The sequence below is a fragment of the Phoenix dactylifera genome, chromosome 1 (assembly GCF_051530095.1).
Source record: "Phoenix dactylifera cultivar Ajwa chromosome 1, Ajwa_hap1_PhDact_Kaust_v1.1, whole genome shotgun sequence".
NCBI lineage: Eukaryota > Viridiplantae > Streptophyta > Magnoliopsida > Arecales > Arecaceae > Phoenix > Phoenix dactylifera.
The window spans coordinates 10,865,765-10,885,306 of NC_143190.1; the positions used below are offsets into that span (position 1 = coordinate 10,865,765).

The following is a 19,542-nucleotide window of genomic DNA, read 5'->3' on the forward strand; positions in this document are numbered from 1 at the left end:
ACTATGATAATTTAATATTTTCCCTACAAATTTTAATATTGTTGTTTGGTTGCTTTTTTTTTTTTTTTTATGCTGGAAGAGGGGTTGTACAAGGTGAATGCTGACTGCGTTATAAATAAAGATTATCTTCCGGACTTCTGCGTAACCGAGCCCTGCGATAAAAGTTGCAAGCATAAAGGATACCCTGAGGGTAAATGCATTATTACTTATGAAATATTGTCGCATTGTGAATGCTGCAAATAATATTTTTGAAGTTGTACTGCTCCAGATATCCTATTGATTTGAGCGGATAATAAATGTATTATTTGGAGCTGGCTTCCTAATAATAAGTTTGTACGATCACCGCTTCCCAGCCAGCGTGCCACAAGTAGCATCCACAGCTACCCACTCGGGTAGTTCTATATACACCCCCCCTATTGCTCAGGACACCCCCAAAAACCAAAAAGAAAATACCCAAACTAACCTTTAGTGTAATTACCATATTGCCCTTGAAATTTTCTCATACACCCCCCTCCTCCTCCTCCGTTTCGTTTTGAAAAGAAAAAAAAAAACACCCCTCAAACCCCCCTTAAACCCCTCCTCCCCCGTTCCCCCTTCTCCCTCTCGTCGCCGGCATTCTCCCGATCTCCGACCACCTTGCCGGCTTCTCCCGGAACCACCTCGCCGGCTTCTCCCGAAATTTTTTTTTTTCACGGTTCGTGCTCCGTTCGGCACTGGATCGCCGAACAAAAGGCTTCTGTTCGGCTGAACAGTGCCGAACAGAAGCCTTCTGTTCGGCAACCCTCAACCGAACAGATCTGTTCGGCTGCACAGTGCCGAACAGAAGGCTTCTGTCCGGCACTGTTCAGCCGAACAGAAGCCTTTTGTTCGGCGATCCAGTGCCGAACGGAGCACGAACCGTGCAAAAAAAAATTTCGGAAGAAGCCGGCGAGGTGGTTCCGGGAGAAGCCGGCGAGGTGGTCGGAGATCGGGAGAATGCCGGCGACGAGAGGGAGAAGGGGGAACGGGAGGGTTTTGGGCGTTGGCGAGGTGTTTTGGAGGGGAAGAGCGGGGTGGGGGGGGGGGGTTTGGGGGTGTAGAGAGCAATTTAGGTGAGGGGGTGGGAAGGGTGGGGGGTAATTTAGGAATTTTTAATTTTTTAGGGGTGTCCTTAGCAAATGGGGGGGTGTAGAGAGTATTTAATTTTTTTTTAATTTTTGGGGGGTGTCGTGAGCAATAGGGGGGGTGTATATAGAACCACCCTACCCACTCGTATCATTTGTCTTTTTTTCTTTTTTTCCTTTTTTTTTTTTTTCTTAGGCAAAAAAGGGAAGGAAAGAGGATGGGACAAGCCCACTCCCATGTGGCAGACCCCATCCCGACAGGAGAATATTCGATGCTAGCAAATCGGATCGTGTGTTGGGCACGCCGGCCGTTTTTACTCGTGCCCTCTCCATCCATGGTCCAGCTCAGTTACCCCTCTGGGCTCCGATCCGAATCTCCGCGTGAGTACGTCACATCCGGCACCACCAAGGCTACTAGCGGACCAATAAACCTTCCCACCCCACGTATCCGAGCGAGGGGCATTCGGTTCCGCATTTAATCGATGTCCACGCGTTTCGAACTGGTACCGCGCTGGTGGAAGTAAAGGCCCAGTTTCACTGAGCTACCACCTTAGTGGCACTCGTATCATATTTGGTAAAGGCCCAGTTCCTGAGCTACCACCTCAGTGGCACTCGTATCATATTTAGTCATCATGCGGACCCCTGTGTCACAGCAAATATCTTTTCGTGTGCACTGGATTGGAAAGACAAAAGAACTCTTTCTTTAAAAAAATAAATAAATAAAAGAACTCTTTCTTTTTTATAAAAAAAGAAACATTATAAGATATACAATCAAACAGTTATGATATATATATTTTTCAAGAAAAAAAAGAAACATTCTAAGTTATACATTCTCTAACTATTCTATCAACGCAATCTTGGTTCTTACATAAAAAAATCGATTATTAAGCCGCACGTAATTTGCAACGAGTGAGACCACGGAGTCAAACGCCAGCCTAGCAAGGCCCATGCTGCCACATCTACTTGATGAGGACAGGATTTGATTATGAAAACATACTGTCATGTGCTTAGCTGTATATCGATTATTTGCCAAAAAAAATTTAGATACTTATAAAATATTAAAAAATTCAAAAAAATAACTTTCGGCTAGCTTTGGACTAAGAAATCTAAAAAAATAACTTCTGGCTAGACTTTTTGGATGAGGTCCTGTATTGTTACAAACTAGGAAATATTGGGCTCAACCAATCCTTGATCCAATCCCAATGGAGAGAAGGTGCAAGTGTAAGGTAGGGTATAGAGTTAGATCCCTAAAAAAAATAGATTAGATTCTGTTTGTAATAACCCAGGACCTCACCCAAAATGGCTAGTCATAAGGTATTATTTGGGTTCCTTGATCATGTATAAGTACCCAAGATCTACCCAGCGAATAACCGATGTGGGACTAAACACATGCCCGTACGGGTTCTCACATACTCCCCCCGTTCAAGCCCTGACGTCCTCGTCAGGCTAAAGGTTCATATCTATTCAAATCTAATCACAAACACCATGATTGGCCCGTGGTCAGCCCAATGGATCCGTGCTACAGTGTCCCCTAGTCCACATAGGTTATGGGCCGGGTACGCTCTGATACCATTTGTAACAACCCAGGACCTCACCTATAATGGCTAGCCGTAAGGTATTATTTAGGTTCCTTGATCATGTATAAGTACCCAAGATCTATCCAGCGAATAACCGATGTGGGACTAAACACACGCTCGCACGGGTCCTCACATATGTAACAACCCAAGACCTCACGCAAAATAGCTAGCCAGAAGGTATTGTTTGGGTTCTTTGATCCTGTATAAGTATCCAAGATCTACCCAGCGAATAACCGATGTAGAACTAAACACACGCCCGCACGAGTCTTAACATACTCCCCCCGTTCAAGCCCTGACGTCCTCGTCAGGCTAAGGGTTCAAATCCATTCAAATCTAATCACAAACACCACGATCGGTCCGTGGTCAATCTCAATGGATATGTGCTGCAGTGTCCCCTAGTTCACATAAGTTATAGGCCGGGTCCGCTCTGATATCATTTGTAACAACCCAAGACCTCATCCAAAATGGCTAGCCGGAAGGTATTGTTTGAGTTCCTTGATCCTGTATAAGTACTCAAGATCTACCCAGCGAATAACCGATGTGGGACTAAACACACGCCCGCGCGAATCCTCACACAACCTAGGTCCTCACCCAAAATGGCTAGCCGGAAGGTATTATTTGGGTTCCTTAATTCTGTATAAGTACCCAAGATTTACCAAGCGAATAACCGATGTGAGACTAAACACACGCCCGCACGGGTTCTCACACTAGTAAAGCTAAGTTTTTTTTTATCTTTTCTTCTACCACGAAATGTTCGATGCGGGTAGAAATCTTTACTCATACCCTTTCCGATCCGTGGGTCACCCCACATATAAGTACGTCACCCCAGCATCACCTCAGTGCCAGTTAAACCAGATAACGTTTTCACCGAGCATGTCCTGGCGGGGGGCATCCGGTCGCTTCTTTAACGTATATTTTGTTTGACAACCCGTATTATATTAGGTACTAGAGTACAATAAGATGCAAAGATAACCCGTATTATAACGTGCAGTTTGGTGCATGCGTATTAGATAGTAATTTGTATATGTTTTCTATTCTGGCTGTAGGATTGACATTGACCATCATCACCCAGGTTTAGCTAAAGAAATTCTTGCACATCAAGAATTTTAATTGGCTTTAAAGTAGGTGGATGCAATAAAGATTTCAATTTCCGACGGATGGAGGTATCCAGGCCGTCCACAAGACGAGACTGGAACTGAAGGGGATACTGAAACGTGTCCAAGAAGAATAAAGAGGGAAGAAAGAAATGAACTAAATGAGAAATAATAAAAAAAAGACAAAAAATAAAGAAAAGAAAGAAGAAAGAAAAAAATAAGAAATAAAAAATAAAGCACTCCTCCATCATTCGTCTGTCTGCAAAAATCTAAAACGCCCATTTCTTTATCATCCATTTGCCTATCAAATCTTGAATCGCTCTATCATTTATTATTCATCCGTTTGCATGAATCTCAAAGCATTCTATCCGCATGACCCTCTTTTATCTTTCTTTCAATTCCTGCCAAAATAAAAGTTCTTTGCTGAGTCGATAGGAAGGGCAATTTTAAAAGTTTGCAAAAGTTTAATTATGACACGATCCTTATCCGATAACATTTTGTAATTGAGATAGATGGTTAGACCATATTGTAATGAATTTTAAATGTTGATGGCTGATTGAATCTTTCTAAATTTTTGAAACCTAAATGTAAATGGTCCATACTCGAAGAGATTTTTATATATTTTTTTTAAAAAAAAAATAACAGCTTGGTTTTTGTCTCTACCATCTATAGCGACCACAGCCGTTCACATGCGACGCATCACCTCTTCACAGCCATCCAGCCACAAAAAGACATCCAATGCCACCCACTTGTCTGCTCATCGCAATCCATACCGAGGCTCCTATGCCTCAAGTAAATCTTTCCAATGTTCGCGTGCACTGGTTTGGAAAGACAGCAGCATTGTTTCTTTTTCGAAAAAAAAAAAAGAATAGCAGAGATACAATATGATCTAATTTATATTTTCATTTAAAATCGAAATCAATTCAGAATTAACAAAAGAAAAAACTTACCTTAAACGCAAGAACAGATGCTTGCCCACTTGCCCTTATTCATTGTCTATGGGCAGCCGTTGTGTGATAAATATATTACGACTCCTGATAAGAAGATTCTAATCCAATTCACTCATTTGACTACATTCAGAGGACGCAGCTCTGGTTCATGATACGTCCCTCACCAAACAGCCTAAAATAATGGAACTTCGGCCCCCCACATAACATCAAGCTGCTCCTCTTTTTAAAGACGCCTCGACCCTTCTCCCCCCTCTCACTCCCACAATAACCTGAACAAAAGCAATGGACGACTCCACACCACTTCTCCTTTCTTACGGCCCGTCAGAAACCCAGCATCCAAAAGTAAAGAAGGCAGCTTCACCGTCATTCGACGACGCCGTCGAGCACTACGTCGGCGGCACCAGCTCGTACCAGCTCTTCCAAGCATTATTCGCTTCCCTTGCATGGGTTTTCGACGCCCAGCAGACCTTCATCAATGTCTTCACGGACGCTGAGCCCAGTTGGCACTGCATCCGCGCCGATGACCCATCGTGCTCATCGACGGGCAACCCTTGCAGTCTCCCCAAGGGCTCATGGGCATGGGACCTCCCCACGCACACCTCGATAGTATCCGAGTGGGACCTCGAGTGCTCTCGCTCGGCCCTCGCCGGCTTGCCGGCATCGGCCTACTTCATTGGCTGCCTCGTTGGAGGGCTCTTGCTTGCAACACTCGCCGACTCGCTGCTCGGCCGTAAGAAAATGCTCTTCTTCTCATGCCTCACCATGTCGCTCGCCGGAGCTCTGACCGTCATTTCGCCGAACGTATGGGTCTACTCAGCCTTGAGATTTATTTGCGGGTTTGGACGAGCCACCGTCGCCACCTGCGCCCTCGTGTTATCGACGGAGATCGTCAACAAAAAATGGCGAGATGGTGTCAGCATCATCGGATTCGTCTGTTTTGGGCTTGGCTTCCTATCTTTGCCGGCTATAGCCTACATTAATCGAGGATCATCCTGGAGGACTCTCTACCTGTGGACCTCGATTCCTTCTTTCTGCTACTCCATTTTGCTTTATTTTCTAGTCCAAGAATCTCCAAGATGGCTCCTAGTACGAGGGCGAAGAGAAGAGGCCATCCATATATTGAAGAGCATCGCGGTGTCGAATGGTAATGTGATCACTTCTAGCTTCTCGACTCTAGTAACCTCGGAAGATGTCGGAAACGTGGGCATCTTCACCGCCATGAAAATCCTTTGGGAGAAGAGATGGGCTTTTCGAAGGTTAATGGCGATCACGACGGTAGCCTTTGGCCTCGGGATGGTCTACTATGGGATGCCGCTGAATGTAGGGAATTTGACATCCAATATCTACTTGAGTGTCACATATAATGCATTAGCCGAACTGCCCTCATCGTTGATCACCTTCTTTTGCATCGAGAACTTCAACAGGAGGAGCTCGTCGCTCATACTAACAACCTTGAGTGGGGTGTGTAGCATTTTGTGTGTCTTCCTGAAGATTGAGGGGTTAAAGTTGGCAGTGGAGGTTGTGTCCTTCTTCAGCGCCTGCACTGCGTTGAATGTAGCTCTGATTTATAGCATTGAGTTATTTCCGACGTGTGTCAGGAACTCGGCAATCTCACTGGTGAGGCAGGCTCTTGTGCTCGGTGGAGTTTTTGCTCCCATCTTGGTGGTAGAAGGAAGGAGGAATAGTTTCTTATCGTTCGGAGTGTTTGGGCTGGTGATAGGCTGTTGCGGGCTGTTTGCTGCTTGCTTGCCGGAGACCAGAGGGAGGAGCATATGCGACACCATGGAGGAAGAAGAGTACAACACCATGGAGGAAGAAGAGTACAAGGAGATTCCCTCGTCCAATAACCCATCAGTAGTTTAATCAAGGCGCAGTTATGTAGTCCTTCGACTCTCTCTCTCTCTCTCTCCCATTAGGATAAGAGACGAGATGGTATTTCAAAAATCTTGGGACAAGTTGTGTTTGGCTCGGATGCAGCTTTGTACGTAGTTACTGAATACCGAAGTGGATTGGAGATAGTATAACCTCATGATTTATATTTTAATTTCGTTCAATTTGTTTGATTTTTAAAAATCAAGATCTTTTTTAAGCAGGTAAAAGGAAAGACTTCAAAGTAATGTCTGATGATAAAGAAAAAATTATGAATTCAAAATACTCTGTATACAGTAAACAATTGTAATTTCATGGTTCTAGAATGTTAAGAAAATTTCCTTGTACAGCCAAACACCTACTGTTACAAAATCAAATGACTCGCTGAGGAATCGAATGTAATGAAACCAAGGAGTATTTTGTTTGAAATCTCTCCCATATCATGAGGATCTTCTCAATCTCCTCCTATATAACAACAATTTTTTCAGGAGAATATTTAACAAGAATTTGAGCATATATATAGGCATCGATTGGGACGTCATTATGGCAATGATAGATCTTAAGGTGGTTAAGTCTCTTCTGGAACTCATCCTTGTCAAAAATTTCGTAGTGCCTAGCTGCTGGATGTAAGTAAACTAATCCAAAGTTTCATCTCACACGCTCGGGTTCCCAATACCAAGTCCTCACACAAGCAAGTTTGCTAGGTATCACTTGGGCTGGTTCGTAGTATAGTACCTATAGACTAAATTGCCCAAGTCTAGATAGCTGAATCATTAAGCTGCTAATATAACTCAAGTACACTTGCAACCTATGGTCTGTACTCCCCACCGGAAACATGGTAATATTGGGTCATCTTGAAACCAAGGCTTGCATTCCCTTCACAGCCCCCGGATTCTGTGAAAGGATTTGGCTGCAATTGGATGGTGTGATCCTTAATTTCATCTCTAAGCTAAATTGGTCCACCTACTGGAACCTAATTATTAGAATGCTCATGATTCAAGCACAATTGCAATCCATGGTCTATACTCCCAATCGAAAACCAGGTAATCTTGAGGCAGCCTTGAAACCTGGGGCTGGATTCCCTTGACAACCCCCGGCTTCTGCGACAGTATGTGGTTCCAATTGGTTGGTGTGGTTCTTCCATCTCTAAGCTAAATTGGTCCCACCTAATAGACTATAATTATTAGAATGTTCACGATCCTCAAATGAGTCGACTGATGAATAACTTTGATTCTGTCTAAAACAGACCTTCTAAGAATATGCATGATTCCAATGCTATTATCATGACACTGGACGTGGTTGGAACACAAAATTATTGCAAAAGAGGTAGGCCGTGGTTGTGGGTCGTTTAAGTGTCTGTTTTCATCTCAACTAAAACGAGTGCAAAAGTAAGCATGTATCGTGCTATTTAATTAAGATATAATTCATAATACTGTGACCAAACTACATAATTCCCAGCCGGCTAAGGTAGTTAAGTATCAAGTTCTAAGTTCCCAGTTTCACAAACCGTAAATCATCGTCCACTCATACATTCTTTTAAGCCTAAACATATTATCTAGACCAACGCATCTCTAAGTTTTCGGTTCAAGCATTTCGTCGAGCGTCTTTGGGACGCTACAAGCATTTTGATCGTAAAATGGGGATGACACGGGACCGAAGACAAACCTGGGAGGCACTAGCGTTCAATGAGGGAAGGCAGCGAGATGATCTCCACCAGGCTGAAGGGAAGGAGGGGAGGCAGGTCAGCAGCGGAGCTGTCTCGGCCTCGTCGGCCTTCGGATCAGGCTTGAGGCTCGCTCCGGACAAGAGGTCAGAGGACCGACGAGCCAATGAGAAAATTCAATAAAAGGAGGAGTTTCATTAATGTTCTATTTAAGCTTTATCTGAACTGGTCCTAGTACGCCAGTTGCTAAGGCCTTATTTGGAGAATTTTTGGAAGGCTAAAAAGTACTTACTTTTGGATGAAAAAAAAATATTTGGTAAAAATTTTGAAAAGCTGTTTTAGCTTTTTCAGAAATGGAGCTTCTCTTAAAAAGCTGTTTTCAGCTTTGTCCGTAAACTATTTTTTGATCAAAATACTTCCATTTAAAAACTCTTTTTTATCCCAAAATGCCGCATCCCACCACCTCTTCCTCTTCCACCCATCCCCCTCCTCTTCCTCTCCCACCCATCCCCCTCCTTTCCCTCTCCCCAGCCGTTGCCCACAACGCCCTCCCCCTCTTATCCTTCCTCCTCTGCCGCTCTATCTCTCCCGACGCCGCCCCTTCTCCCCGCCACCACCCTCGACGCCTTCCTCCTCTGCCGCTCCCTCTCCCCCGCCGCCGCCCTCGATGCCCTCTTCCTCTTCTCCATCCTCCTCTACTGCTCCCTCTCCCCCGCCGCCACCTCCGACACCCTCCGCCTCTTCTCCCTCTCCTGATCGCCTCTCCCTCTCCCCCGAAGCTTCTGCCTCCGGCTTCGCTACCCATCCTCCCGTCATCGCGCCGCCGGGAGCTTGATCGCCCCTTCCATGACCGTGCGGGAGAAGCGAGGCAAGGGAGGAAGAAAGGAGAGGGGAGAAGCTTCAGGAAGGAAGAAGAAGAAAGAAGAGAAGGAAAAGAAAAGGAAGAAAAGAAAAATAAAAGAAAAGAAGACAAGGAACTGAAAAAAAATTAGATAATATAAAATAAATAAATAAATAAGAATAAATATTAGTAATTATTTAACCAATTTTATCACCTACCTAGAAAATTTGTTAGAGACATAAATGGTCATCAGAAGAGTGAAAATTAATTTACGCTAATAATTAAAATATTTTATACCTTTATTATTATATTATACGATAAATATAATATTATATTATATTATATCATAATACACTAATATGTTATGTTAAATAATTTAATATTATATTATATTATGGAAAATTAATTTATGCTTATAATTATAAGATTGTATATCTTTATTATTGTATTATACTATAAATATAATATTATATTATATTATATTATAATATATTGATATGTTATGTTAAATAATTTTAAATTATATTAAATTATTTTTCTATAGTATACAATGTTATAGTACTATGTTATAATAATATTATATTACATTACGATAATATTATACTATAGCATATATTTATGTATTAATATATATTATATTTTATTATGCTCTGTTGTATAATACTATATAATGTCTTTTATGATTATTTTGTCATACAAAAGTACTTTTTCAGTTTGTTTACCAAACACAAGTTAAAATGTTACAGCACTTAGAAATGTAGTTACCAAATAGCAAACAGCTTTTTATAAAAGCTCTACTTCACAAAGCTCTACTTCCAACAGCTCTACTTTCAAAAGCTCTACTGCCAATAGCTTCCCCAAATAGGGCCCGAGACCAGTTCAAATATTGCGTGGCAGAATTAACGCGAAGTCCCTTTGTTCAACAATATCAGAGATAAGGGTCACCGTGTAAAACAGCTTTTGCTTAGGGTCGAGCCGGTCCGTAGTCCCGGCCAGCGCTCCAAACCCCGGGGCAAGGTCAAACCTTGCCCAAGGGTAAATTTTACCATAGATTTGTCTGTTTATAAATTTTGAGCATGCCAAACACAGTTATTTTAGATCATCGAGTATTGAATTATCGCAAACTAAGAATCATCAGTCGATTGACTCGGACAAAATTTTGCAAAAAATTTTTTTTTAATCTAGATGTGACTTTCTAAAGATGGTTTCAGCTCACATGCGAACACAAGAAATTTTCGTATGTTTTAGCAAGATTTGTCATTTGGATTGCTCGTGCATGTCATCCAGCTTATATGCACATTTGGTACATTCTGTTGTTGGGAAGCAATGCATGACATCGTACTATTGGCCAAGGAAAAAAGCTCAAAGGGCAAAGCTTACAATACACAAAAATACTAGTTTGTAATATCTATTTGTGCTAAAAATTTAACATTGTGAATTCTGGCACCTTCCAAGCTACATTCTTCCTACGCATAACATTGTACGCAAGCTGTTGTTATGAATTTTTCTTGTCAGTCCTGTACTTAGCTTCCATGGATACAGTAGATCACGTATTGTTGCAATGTTCCTTCCATGCTTTTATTAGATTTTTGCAAAATTAATAAAAGTATCAGAACCAGCACTCCAAGATATTTTTGTATTAATTAAGCAATAGCCTAAGATCGCGTAATTAAGCAATAACCTAGCACCTATATCATTAGCCTCCAATTCTTAATCTTCTTAGGAAATATAACAATATAGCAATAGCATATTCAATCTAGGAACACATCTTCTGCCGCACAGAATTTGCATGGTAGGGTACTATGATATTAGATCTATGCGTATTATTTTGGATCTAATAATTCTGATAAAATCAATCATTTAAAACTTCTAACAACGTAACCTCAGTTGTTCGTAATAATACCTCTACTTTTTTTAAAGTCTCTTTGTATTATATGCATTGTTTTATTTTTGTGGAGTTCTCTTTGGACTTTTTACAAAAGAATATGATTTAGTAGTCTCCTGTGATATGTGATTAACAAACATATTTTATCAACAAAAATATAAAAACCGTCCTATACTTGATTTTTACATACATCAAAAATTTAAAATCCTACATTTTAAGTATGAGCATAATTAATCAAATAGGAAGAGCTTAGTTGGTTAAAGATTCATTTTTAATAATAAATTTAAATATTTTTAATCTATTAATTATTAGCATAGTTAATTGGCACAAAATCTTGCGAATGTCTTAAGCTGGTAAACTTGGTTTCCACCATTTGCATGGAAGGCAATGGAGATCGAAGTTGTAGCTGTTGGTCATTTTGCTTCGAGATCTCAAGAAAGAGTCAAGGGATCGAAGAGACATATATGTGAATGTATGCATGACTGCCTCCAATTTCGGACGCATCGCTTGACAAAGGAAGCCAAAGTTTTGAGGTTCTTGGTGTGTGTTCATTGTTTATTAGAAGGTAAGTTTTCTCATGCAAGCTGGAAGCCAAGTTTAATACGCAATCCAACCTCCTTGTGGACTGGAGTTCTTGGTGGTAGATACCGGTTTTCTGGTCCCTGACACGGTTGCAAAAAGCCGGCCCGGTGCTCTGCCATTTGGGCTAAACTTGTGCTTACAGCTGAGTTCGCGGTAATTTGACAGGCTGAAGCTTTTGAGGTTCAGTTTGAGAAGGCGAGGAAGAATAGGATGGCTCAGGTTCCAGGTTCTGCACGCTGCAATCATGGTCCTGGAAGGGCCAGAAGGCTAATGCTCTAAATATTCGCTGCGGCCTTGCAGGTGATGCTACTTACACTTGCTGGTTGGAATTTCTCAGATGCATCTCCTCTTTTCAGCACTGATTCTGCACTCTTCTGGTTTCAGATCAGCTGATGTCCTGTTTGTTATTTTCTCATGTACGTACAGACAATATGAACTTTTTTGATGATGTAAAGGGAGGCAAAAGGAGCCACCCGGCTTTATTGAAGATTAATCATATTTACAACAAAGATGAGTTACATTGTCACGGGAGAAGAAGAAGAACATATGCGAGAAAAAGAAGGTAAATGGCTCCAAACCAAATCATGACAGAAAATATTGATGCTCCTAAGAAGAAGCAAAAGAGGAAATAACATTATCCAAACCGACAAGCAAGAGCAGTTATTGCCTGAAAATTCTAAGCAATTTTACGAAGATTTTTAGTAGACCAAGCTACTGTACTCAACAATACGAGCTTCTTGAATCTTTTAAAGCTTTAGCTGCCAAAGAAAAAACAGAAGAAAGGAAGGTATGTTCTACGTTCGCTAAGGTCCTTCCACTGATCTATATGCTATTCTCCACGGCCGGTCCTCTACTCTAGATCTTAATCCCCTTCCCTCTCGCTCTTATCCACATCCACCTGATGACAAAAAAAAAAAAAAAGCAATGGCCAACGCTACCCCCCCTTCTCTCTAGCCACACCTCCTCCGAAGCCCATTCCAAACCAGAAAGCAGAAGGAGGGTGGGGGACGATGCCATCGAGAGCTACATCGGCGCCACCGGCAAAGTTTCATCAACGTCTGCACCGATGCCGAGCCCTCCTGGCACTGCGCCCGGGCTGACGACCCGCTTTGCTTGTTGGCGCCCCACCCCTGCGGCCTGCCCCAAGGTTCCTTGGCCTGGGACTGGAGGAAATGATGGTGCAACCAACAGTATTTGTCTTTATGTTTTAATTTTTTTCCCCCTTCTTTGGGGGAGAGGGGAGGTGGGGGACTGGATACCTTTCAAGATAATCCAGTTTTAGAGGTAATTTGATGGCTTTCCATATGTGCTGCATGAGAATCCAAATTTGGCTCCCTCTAAGGTCTTGGCAGGTGTTTTTGATTCATAATCGACAAGGATAGTTATATTCTCCAATGCATTTGGTTTGTAACTAAAATCAGAATCGTAATCGGAAAAGGATATGAATACTAGAGGAGAGTCTGGACTAAATTTTGGAAGGGTCATGGAATTCCCATTCCCTTTTGGAATATGAATAGGAACGTGATCCCTCTCAACCATCTCGATCCTTCCATTCATCGAGTCTGAACATGCAGAAGAAAAAATCTGGCCAACAAAAAAATAAAAAAAAATATGTTTCTTGTTTGGTTGGATTTTTCAAAAGAGAAAGATAGAAAAGTAACATTTTCATAAGAATATTCCCATATTTCATAAAAAAAAAAAAATCTATAGTGGACATGGAAAAGCTACTTTCCCACCGATAAGAAATTGGGATCTATTTTTTTTCAAAAATGCTCTTAAGCCATCAAAATTCATGAGTAAAGATTTTTTCTTTATTAAGAGTATAATAGTTATTTCATACAACTTTCATAGGAAAGTAGATTGAAAAATATCATTTTTCGATAATCCACCAAATATGTCAAAACTATTTTTCCAAGCATCATAGTCATTCAAAAAATATTCTAGTAAGAAAAAATTCTTCTCGCGAACCATGTAATATATATACTAATATCCCCGAATGTTCTGCTTAATAGATTGTACATTGTAGAACATAAATAATTCTAAAGCAATGGAAAGCAATATGTGGCAGCACTTGCAAAGACTGAGGAATATACACAAACAAAGATGGGCCTGCAGACCAGATTATGTTGTCTGGGCGAAGTTCTGCTGCAGCACTCATTAGAAGAGTCAACTTTTCTCGCCTTTGGACTGGCCTGATTGCATCCGATATCAGCTTTGCTTTTACTCATTTTAAAACTACGTTAATCTCCTCCCAAGAAGGTTTTTTTTCCAAAAGCAAGCATCCAAACGTTTATGCATCCCTATGTGGACTTCATTTCTTATATTTGTCCCTTGTATTAATTAGCATGGCATCAAATACTAATAATTACACTAGGCGGAGGAAGCATGAATGGATGATAGACCAAAGAATAGTAACAAGGCTATCGAAGCATCGTTTGGTGAGAAAAGATCAAAATTATATTTGAAACCCTCTTCCTTGGACTGATTATGATGTGTTAGTCTCCCTCATTAACATGCCGAATATCCCAAAAGCTCTCCTAAATCTCACCGAAAATCTCGACTGATATGATAAATCTAATATTCAAAATTATACTTAAGTATTTTTTTCATATTTACAATTCAAAAAAAATATTTTAAAAATAATTAAAAAAAATATTAACTGGTATAATTATAATGTATGGGTTGATATCTTGGTTTTTATCGGTTTAAATCGGCTGGAATAATAGGGTCGAGATTTTTAGATGCTGTGTCAACGTTGTCTCATACTAATACAAATCGAAATTTCGACCAAAAAATCATATAAAAATATAGCAGAACTCGTCTAAATTCGTGTTCTAAAATAATTTTCTGGCTGCAACTCATTTAACTGTCAGGGATGTGTGTCTGTTAGGAATTTGACCAACCCCATCAATCCCACTCAAGAAATGAGAGAGAATGTGTTTCATTGAGTAGATAAGAAGCAAGACAGAAAGGCTAAAACACCCTTCTTTCAGTTTCTCCTGCTCCAAGCAAGCACATATGCTAAAACTAGCTTAGGAGAAACGCAGGTTCGCCTAAATATAACAAGACCATCCAGCTCCATCAACAATTCATAAACAAGTTCCCAGGCTCATCTTTGTTCAGCCTCGCCAATTCTTTTTCTTCCAAAGAAGGAACAAAAGAAGGGCAGCAAAAGCAGCATCGGCGATAAAGCTCGGCATTCCACTTTACTGCCGGCCTCTCAAAGCCCCCTTCATCTCCCTATAGATGGGCAACACAGAGCTACTTCAACCGGCTATAACTATCCCATGCTCCACCAAGTGTCTTAAGAGTGGCTTTGGATTGACTCTAGAATTACGCCTCTCGGATGGATCTAAGAATAGGCTTCACAGGATTACTCTGCTTCCTCCTCATCTATTTCTCTACTGCAACCTTCTTCGTTCATTGTGGTAAGCCATTTTTTTTTTTTTAACTCGCAATTTATGTTTCTTAGCAACTAACACGACATTTGTGAATTCTTTTGGGATCTTTATATTGAATAGAGGCAAGAAGCTCAAGGCAGTCCCAGAACTCCTTAGGCTTTCAAGAGGTGAAATATCCACATAGAAGCTTACAACTTGAAGTGTCAAAGCGTTTGGACATCTACTCACCCTCAGATCCCAACTACGTAGGTTCTCCAGACTCATTGCCACCATTTGGTGATGCAATGGGCCCTACCTCCTCCCCCGATGAAAACCCGCCTTATTGTGTTTATCCCCCACTCACTCCCCTTCCACCTTCCACCCCCCTTCCAACCCCTATAGCCCCCATTCAACCATCACCACCATCTCCGCCTCTGCCTCCGCCTCCGCCACCAATTTCCACTGCTCCGCCGGTCCTCACCCCGATCCCGCCGGGATATCCCACACCACCAAGCCCACCTGAGGCCGCCCCAAGTCCACCAGAATTGGTGCCAAGCCCACCAACCTACATTCCGGGTCCACCATCCGGCATCGTGCCAATTCCACCAGCATATGGGCCCAGCCCGCCTATCTATGTGCCATACCCGCCGCCAGGCATCGTCCCGAGCCCGCCGGGCATCGTCCCGAGCCCGCCGGGCGTCTTCCCGAGCCCGCCGGGCGTCGTCCCGAGCCCGCCGGGCGTCGTCCCGAGCCCGACGCCTGTCGTCCCGAGCCCGACGCCTGTCGTCCCGAGCCCGCCGGGCGTCGTCCCGAGCCCGCCAGGGTTCGCGCCCGGACCACCAATCTTCCTACCTCCGGTGGTATACCCACCGCCGCTCGCACCGCCGCAGGCGCCTGGCGGGCCTTCTCGGGGCCTTTGGTGCGTCGCAAAGCCCACCGTGCCGGAGCCCATAATCCAAGAGGCCATGAACTATGCATGTGGATCGGGAGCGGATTGTGACTCCATCCAGCCCAATGGGTCGTGCTACCAGCCTGATACGTTGATCGCTCACGCTTCCTTCGCGTTTAATAGCTACTGGCAGCGGACCAAGGGGACCGGGGGGACGTGCGATTTTGGAGGAACTGCCATGCTGGTGACCAAAGATCCAAGTAAGTCTAGTGATGCATTCATGTAGTAATTAACACTAAAATTAATAGGAAAACGGTCTTTTTTAGATCTTAACCAGTTGCTTTAGTGGCTAATTAGTGATTATACACCGCAAGGGACCAGTTAATGGGCCATGAACACATTAAGGCTGAGCATGAATCCCTGTTAGTTGGTGTATGTTAGAGTTTGTATCGTCGCACATAACCATATAGATGCACTGATGCACTGGTAGGCATGATGTAACTGAACTTATCAAAAAACTTCAAATCGCAATAAGTTATTCTATGGCCAAATTAAAAATGGTAAGGACTGAGATTGCAACAGTAACCCTTGAGTTACCTCATGTAGGTGTAATTTTTAAGCTATATATACTTAACCAAGCACTGAAAATTGAATTAAATAATTATTACAAATACGACCAAATAGCTTTTCCACTTGCCGGAATTAACGCTATAAGCATCATTCTAGTTGCGTACAAATGGCAGTTGCTTGTAACTAAACTGGTCCAAGACACAAAATAAGTAAAAACATCATATTGGTATGCCACAAAATCAGAAGTCATGGGAACTCCTCACAAGGTGGGCGCATGGCAACCGCTTTACATGGCGAAGTACCAACCGTGGACGTGACTTTGCTGTCTTAGTGAAGATTTATATTGGTATACTTTAGGGCACTGTGCAATCTTAGAGGGTTGTCATCGGAGATGCACGACCATCAAATAGAATGGTCCACGAGCATATATTGTATTTTGACATGGTGAATGTTGTTAAATGGTCATCTATCTTCTGATAATGGCCATCGAGAGCTACATAACACTTTGCAGTGCAGCCTACGCACCGCAGAGAATTTGGTCAATTTAGATGTAACTAAATAACATCATCATGGTAGGTAGCAATATGTGATTTGAGATTTTTTTAGAACTTATTTGGTTTGCGGAAAAAAAAAAATTCTTATTGAAATATTTTTCCTAAAAAGCAGGTGTATAGGTATATAATACATGAAAAAGTAATTTTTGCATGTTTAATTGATCATGAAAAAATGTTACAATTCAGAATAGCTTATATTTGGTTGAGCATCTATTTTTTTTAAAAAAAATGTAAAATACTTATGATACTCTTAATAAAAGAATAAAACTTATTCTATTCTATCTAAAAGTTTAAGAGTACTTTTTTAAAAAAAACACTAGGAAAATTTAATTTTTCCATATCTCAAATCGATTTTTTTAATAAAATATTAAAATTTTATTTTTTTGAAAAACTACTTTTTATCTTTTTTATAAAAAAAAATTCCAACTATGTATAAAGTATTTTTTTTTAACTATATTTTTTTTCCTCCTCCCAGGTCAGCAATCTTTCTACTTGTAGGCACATGCCTAAGAATTTACTGCTCCGAGCGAGTTGCTCACATCATTATGATCTTTTAGATGTTATAACTGCATATTTTCAAATTTAACTGTTCTACAATATTCTGTACACGCGAATTTAATATTTAGAAGACTCATTGCTAACTTTTCTTTCTCCTTTTTTTTCCACAGGTTACGATGGTTGCCGGTTCATCGTCTACTAAAGCTACGAAGAAATTTGGATACACCCTAACATGATCTATACAAGCCAAAAAAAAGACTTGTAATTATTCATCTTTCTGTAATTTTCTTTCTTTACCTTTTTCTTTCCTTTTCCTTCAAATTGCTACCGTAATAGTTGTTTTTTCACAACTCAACCCTACATGGGTGCATTACCAGGCTGCCTAGGGAGTAAACGGAGAGTTTTCCCTAGTTTGCGAGAGAGTCATCTTTATTTTTATTTCAGATTGTAATATATACGTAGAGAATTCTACCGGTTCTACCGGGCTTAAATAAGTTCATGGAAGTTACATTTTAGTTTTACATATGTACCTAACTACTGTAAGACATATCTAGTATCTTGAATTAAGAAATGCCAATTGCCAAGACACCAGTGACTTAATCATGGCTTTGGTTTGCCAAAAATTAGAAAAGCGTCGCTGGAATAAAAAAAGCGTGGCTCAATCCGAAGCACCCCTAGGCTTAGTCTCCTAATACTCCTTTCTCCGAAAAATAAGCTTCCTGATACTACCCGTATTCCTTCCGAAGCAACCCTACGCTTCTCTTTTTCCTCTTCCCGCTAGAGCTTGAAGGCTTCGTTCCTGATTGACGTCTTTGAAAAGCGGGGCGAGGCCGGGGCTTTTCCTGCTATTGTGTCTCTTTCCTGACCTTTTCCATGGTTACACTCTCTTCAGTGGCAAAGAGGCTGCAGCCAGGCGAGTGCAAAACCTCGAAGGAAAAAAATAAAAAGAACAGGGCAGGTCAGGAACAAAGAAGACGACGGCCACGACGATGGGAAACCACGGCCTGACTGCTGGTTGCAGATCCCCGAACCCGTGCTCTTCTCGATCCTGAAGCAACTAATCCTCGTGAACGACTCCTTCGCCTTCAGCCAATTCTGCAGGGAATGGCGGTCGCTAACAGGAAGGCCATCGAATCAACCCCCCTTCCCTTCCTCTCTCCTCCAAGACTCCTGGCGCCTCTCCCAGCAAGAATGGCGATGGAAACCCAGATTCAAACCCTCATTCTTACAAGCAGCCGTCGAACATCTTGCTCAGGGTTCTGCGGTTTTGGACACTGATGGACGACAGGCGATGTCGATCGCTAACCTGGGAAACTGGGGCGGCAAGGGGGACCATATCAACTTGACGACAAGCTGCTGTCATATTTGGAGCGCGTGTTCCTTGGATGACCTGCATTGCTCGATCTTCTTGATTGCTCGACTAGAAAAATCTCGCTCCCCAGCTCATGTTATTAAATCCCTGGTGAATCGATGAGGTAATCGACAGGTCGCGTCAATCAGAACTCACGCTGGAAAGTTGGAAAGTTAAGTTCCCAAAGCTCGCGTAGCCGATGGTCTTCATGACCTAGTACGTTGCTAAAAGCGAGTGCTTCATTCTTGCGTTACAATGGGCTAAATTGAGTTGTCCATACCATGAGCTTGAAAAGCTAGATGACTCCGATGCGAGTTCCGTGGCAAGCAAGGTCATGGTTCATTGTTATGGACCTTGTTAATGAAATCTCTAGGTGGCACCATGCATGCAATATTTTAATACAAAAAAGGTTGGATACTCAAGTTTATTCGTACATTGCTTAGCATTGTTTTGCGCCTTCGTATAATAATAACTCTCTGCAAGATCGATCCCACATAGGCAGCAAAGATTCTGGGGGTTAAAAGCACAAGTTAGAGTTTGAACCGGGCCGGCCTACTCCCTTACCCGAGTCTGGTCCGAAACCTTTTCCGCCCTTCGAGCCCACATTAGGCCAGAAAGTTTTTTTACGAAACCCAACCGGGCTAAGGCCCTCGTTCCGTATATCATGACAGCATTACATCAAAAAAACATTGGAATCATCAATATGAGAGAAATAAGACAGAACAATGAACGCACC

General features: G+C 41.9%; 2 protein-coding genes and 1 long non-coding RNA gene across 3 annotated transcripts; 2 read left to right on the forward strand and 1 right to left on the reverse strand.

Moving 5' to 3' along the window:
- Nucleotides 1-3,810: 3,810 nt before the first annotated feature.
- On the reverse strand, nt 3,811-8,440 carry LOC113461076 (uncharacterized). The gene is made up of 2 exons (XR_015977755.1): nt 8,259-8,440; nt 3,811-4,175 (listed from the first exon to the last, which is right to left on the reverse strand). It is a non-coding gene; the product is annotated as an uncharacterized LOC113461076 (long non-coding RNA).
- On the forward strand, nt 4,666-6,768 carry LOC103724170 (organic cation/carnitine transporter 2-like). Its single transcript, XM_008815342.5, has one exon. It carries the CDS (start codon nt 5,007-5,009, stop codon nt 6,585-6,587), a length of 1,581 nt encoding a protein of 526 aa, XP_008813564.2. The 5' UTR covers nt 4,666-5,006; the 3' UTR covers nt 6,588-6,768.
- A 6,395-nt stretch (nt 8,441-14,835) lies between the features above and the next one.
- Nucleotides 14,836-17,764, forward strand: LOC103724172 (uncharacterized). Its single transcript, XM_008815344.5, has 3 exons — nt 14,836-14,992; nt 15,086-16,093; nt 17,626-17,764. Exons 1-3 carry the CDS (start codon nt 14,911-14,913, stop codon nt 17,655-17,657), a joined length of 1,122 nt encoding a protein of 373 aa, XP_008813566.2. The 5' UTR covers nt 14,836-14,910; the 3' UTR covers nt 17,658-17,764.
- The last annotated feature ends 1,778 nt before the right edge of the window (nt 17,765-19,542 follow it).

Bases quoted from the DNA above. Each gene is read 5' to 3' on its own strand.
- LOC103724170 (XM_008815342.5), top strand. From the start codon at position 5,007: ATGGACGACTCCACACCACTTCTCCTTTCTTACGGCCCGTCAGAAACC.
- LOC103724172 (XM_008815344.5), top strand. From the start codon at position 14,911: ATGGATCTAAGAATAGGCTTCACAGGATTACTCTGCTTCCTCCTCATC. The intron at 14,993-15,085 runs GTAAGCCATTTT...TATATTGAATAG, and splicing joins AACCTTCTTCGTTCATTGTG to AGGCAAGAAGCTCAAGGCAG. The intron at 16,094-17,625 runs GTAAGTCTAGTG...TTTTTTCCACAG, and splicing joins GCTGGTGACCAAAGATCCAA to GTTACGATGGTTGCCGGTTC.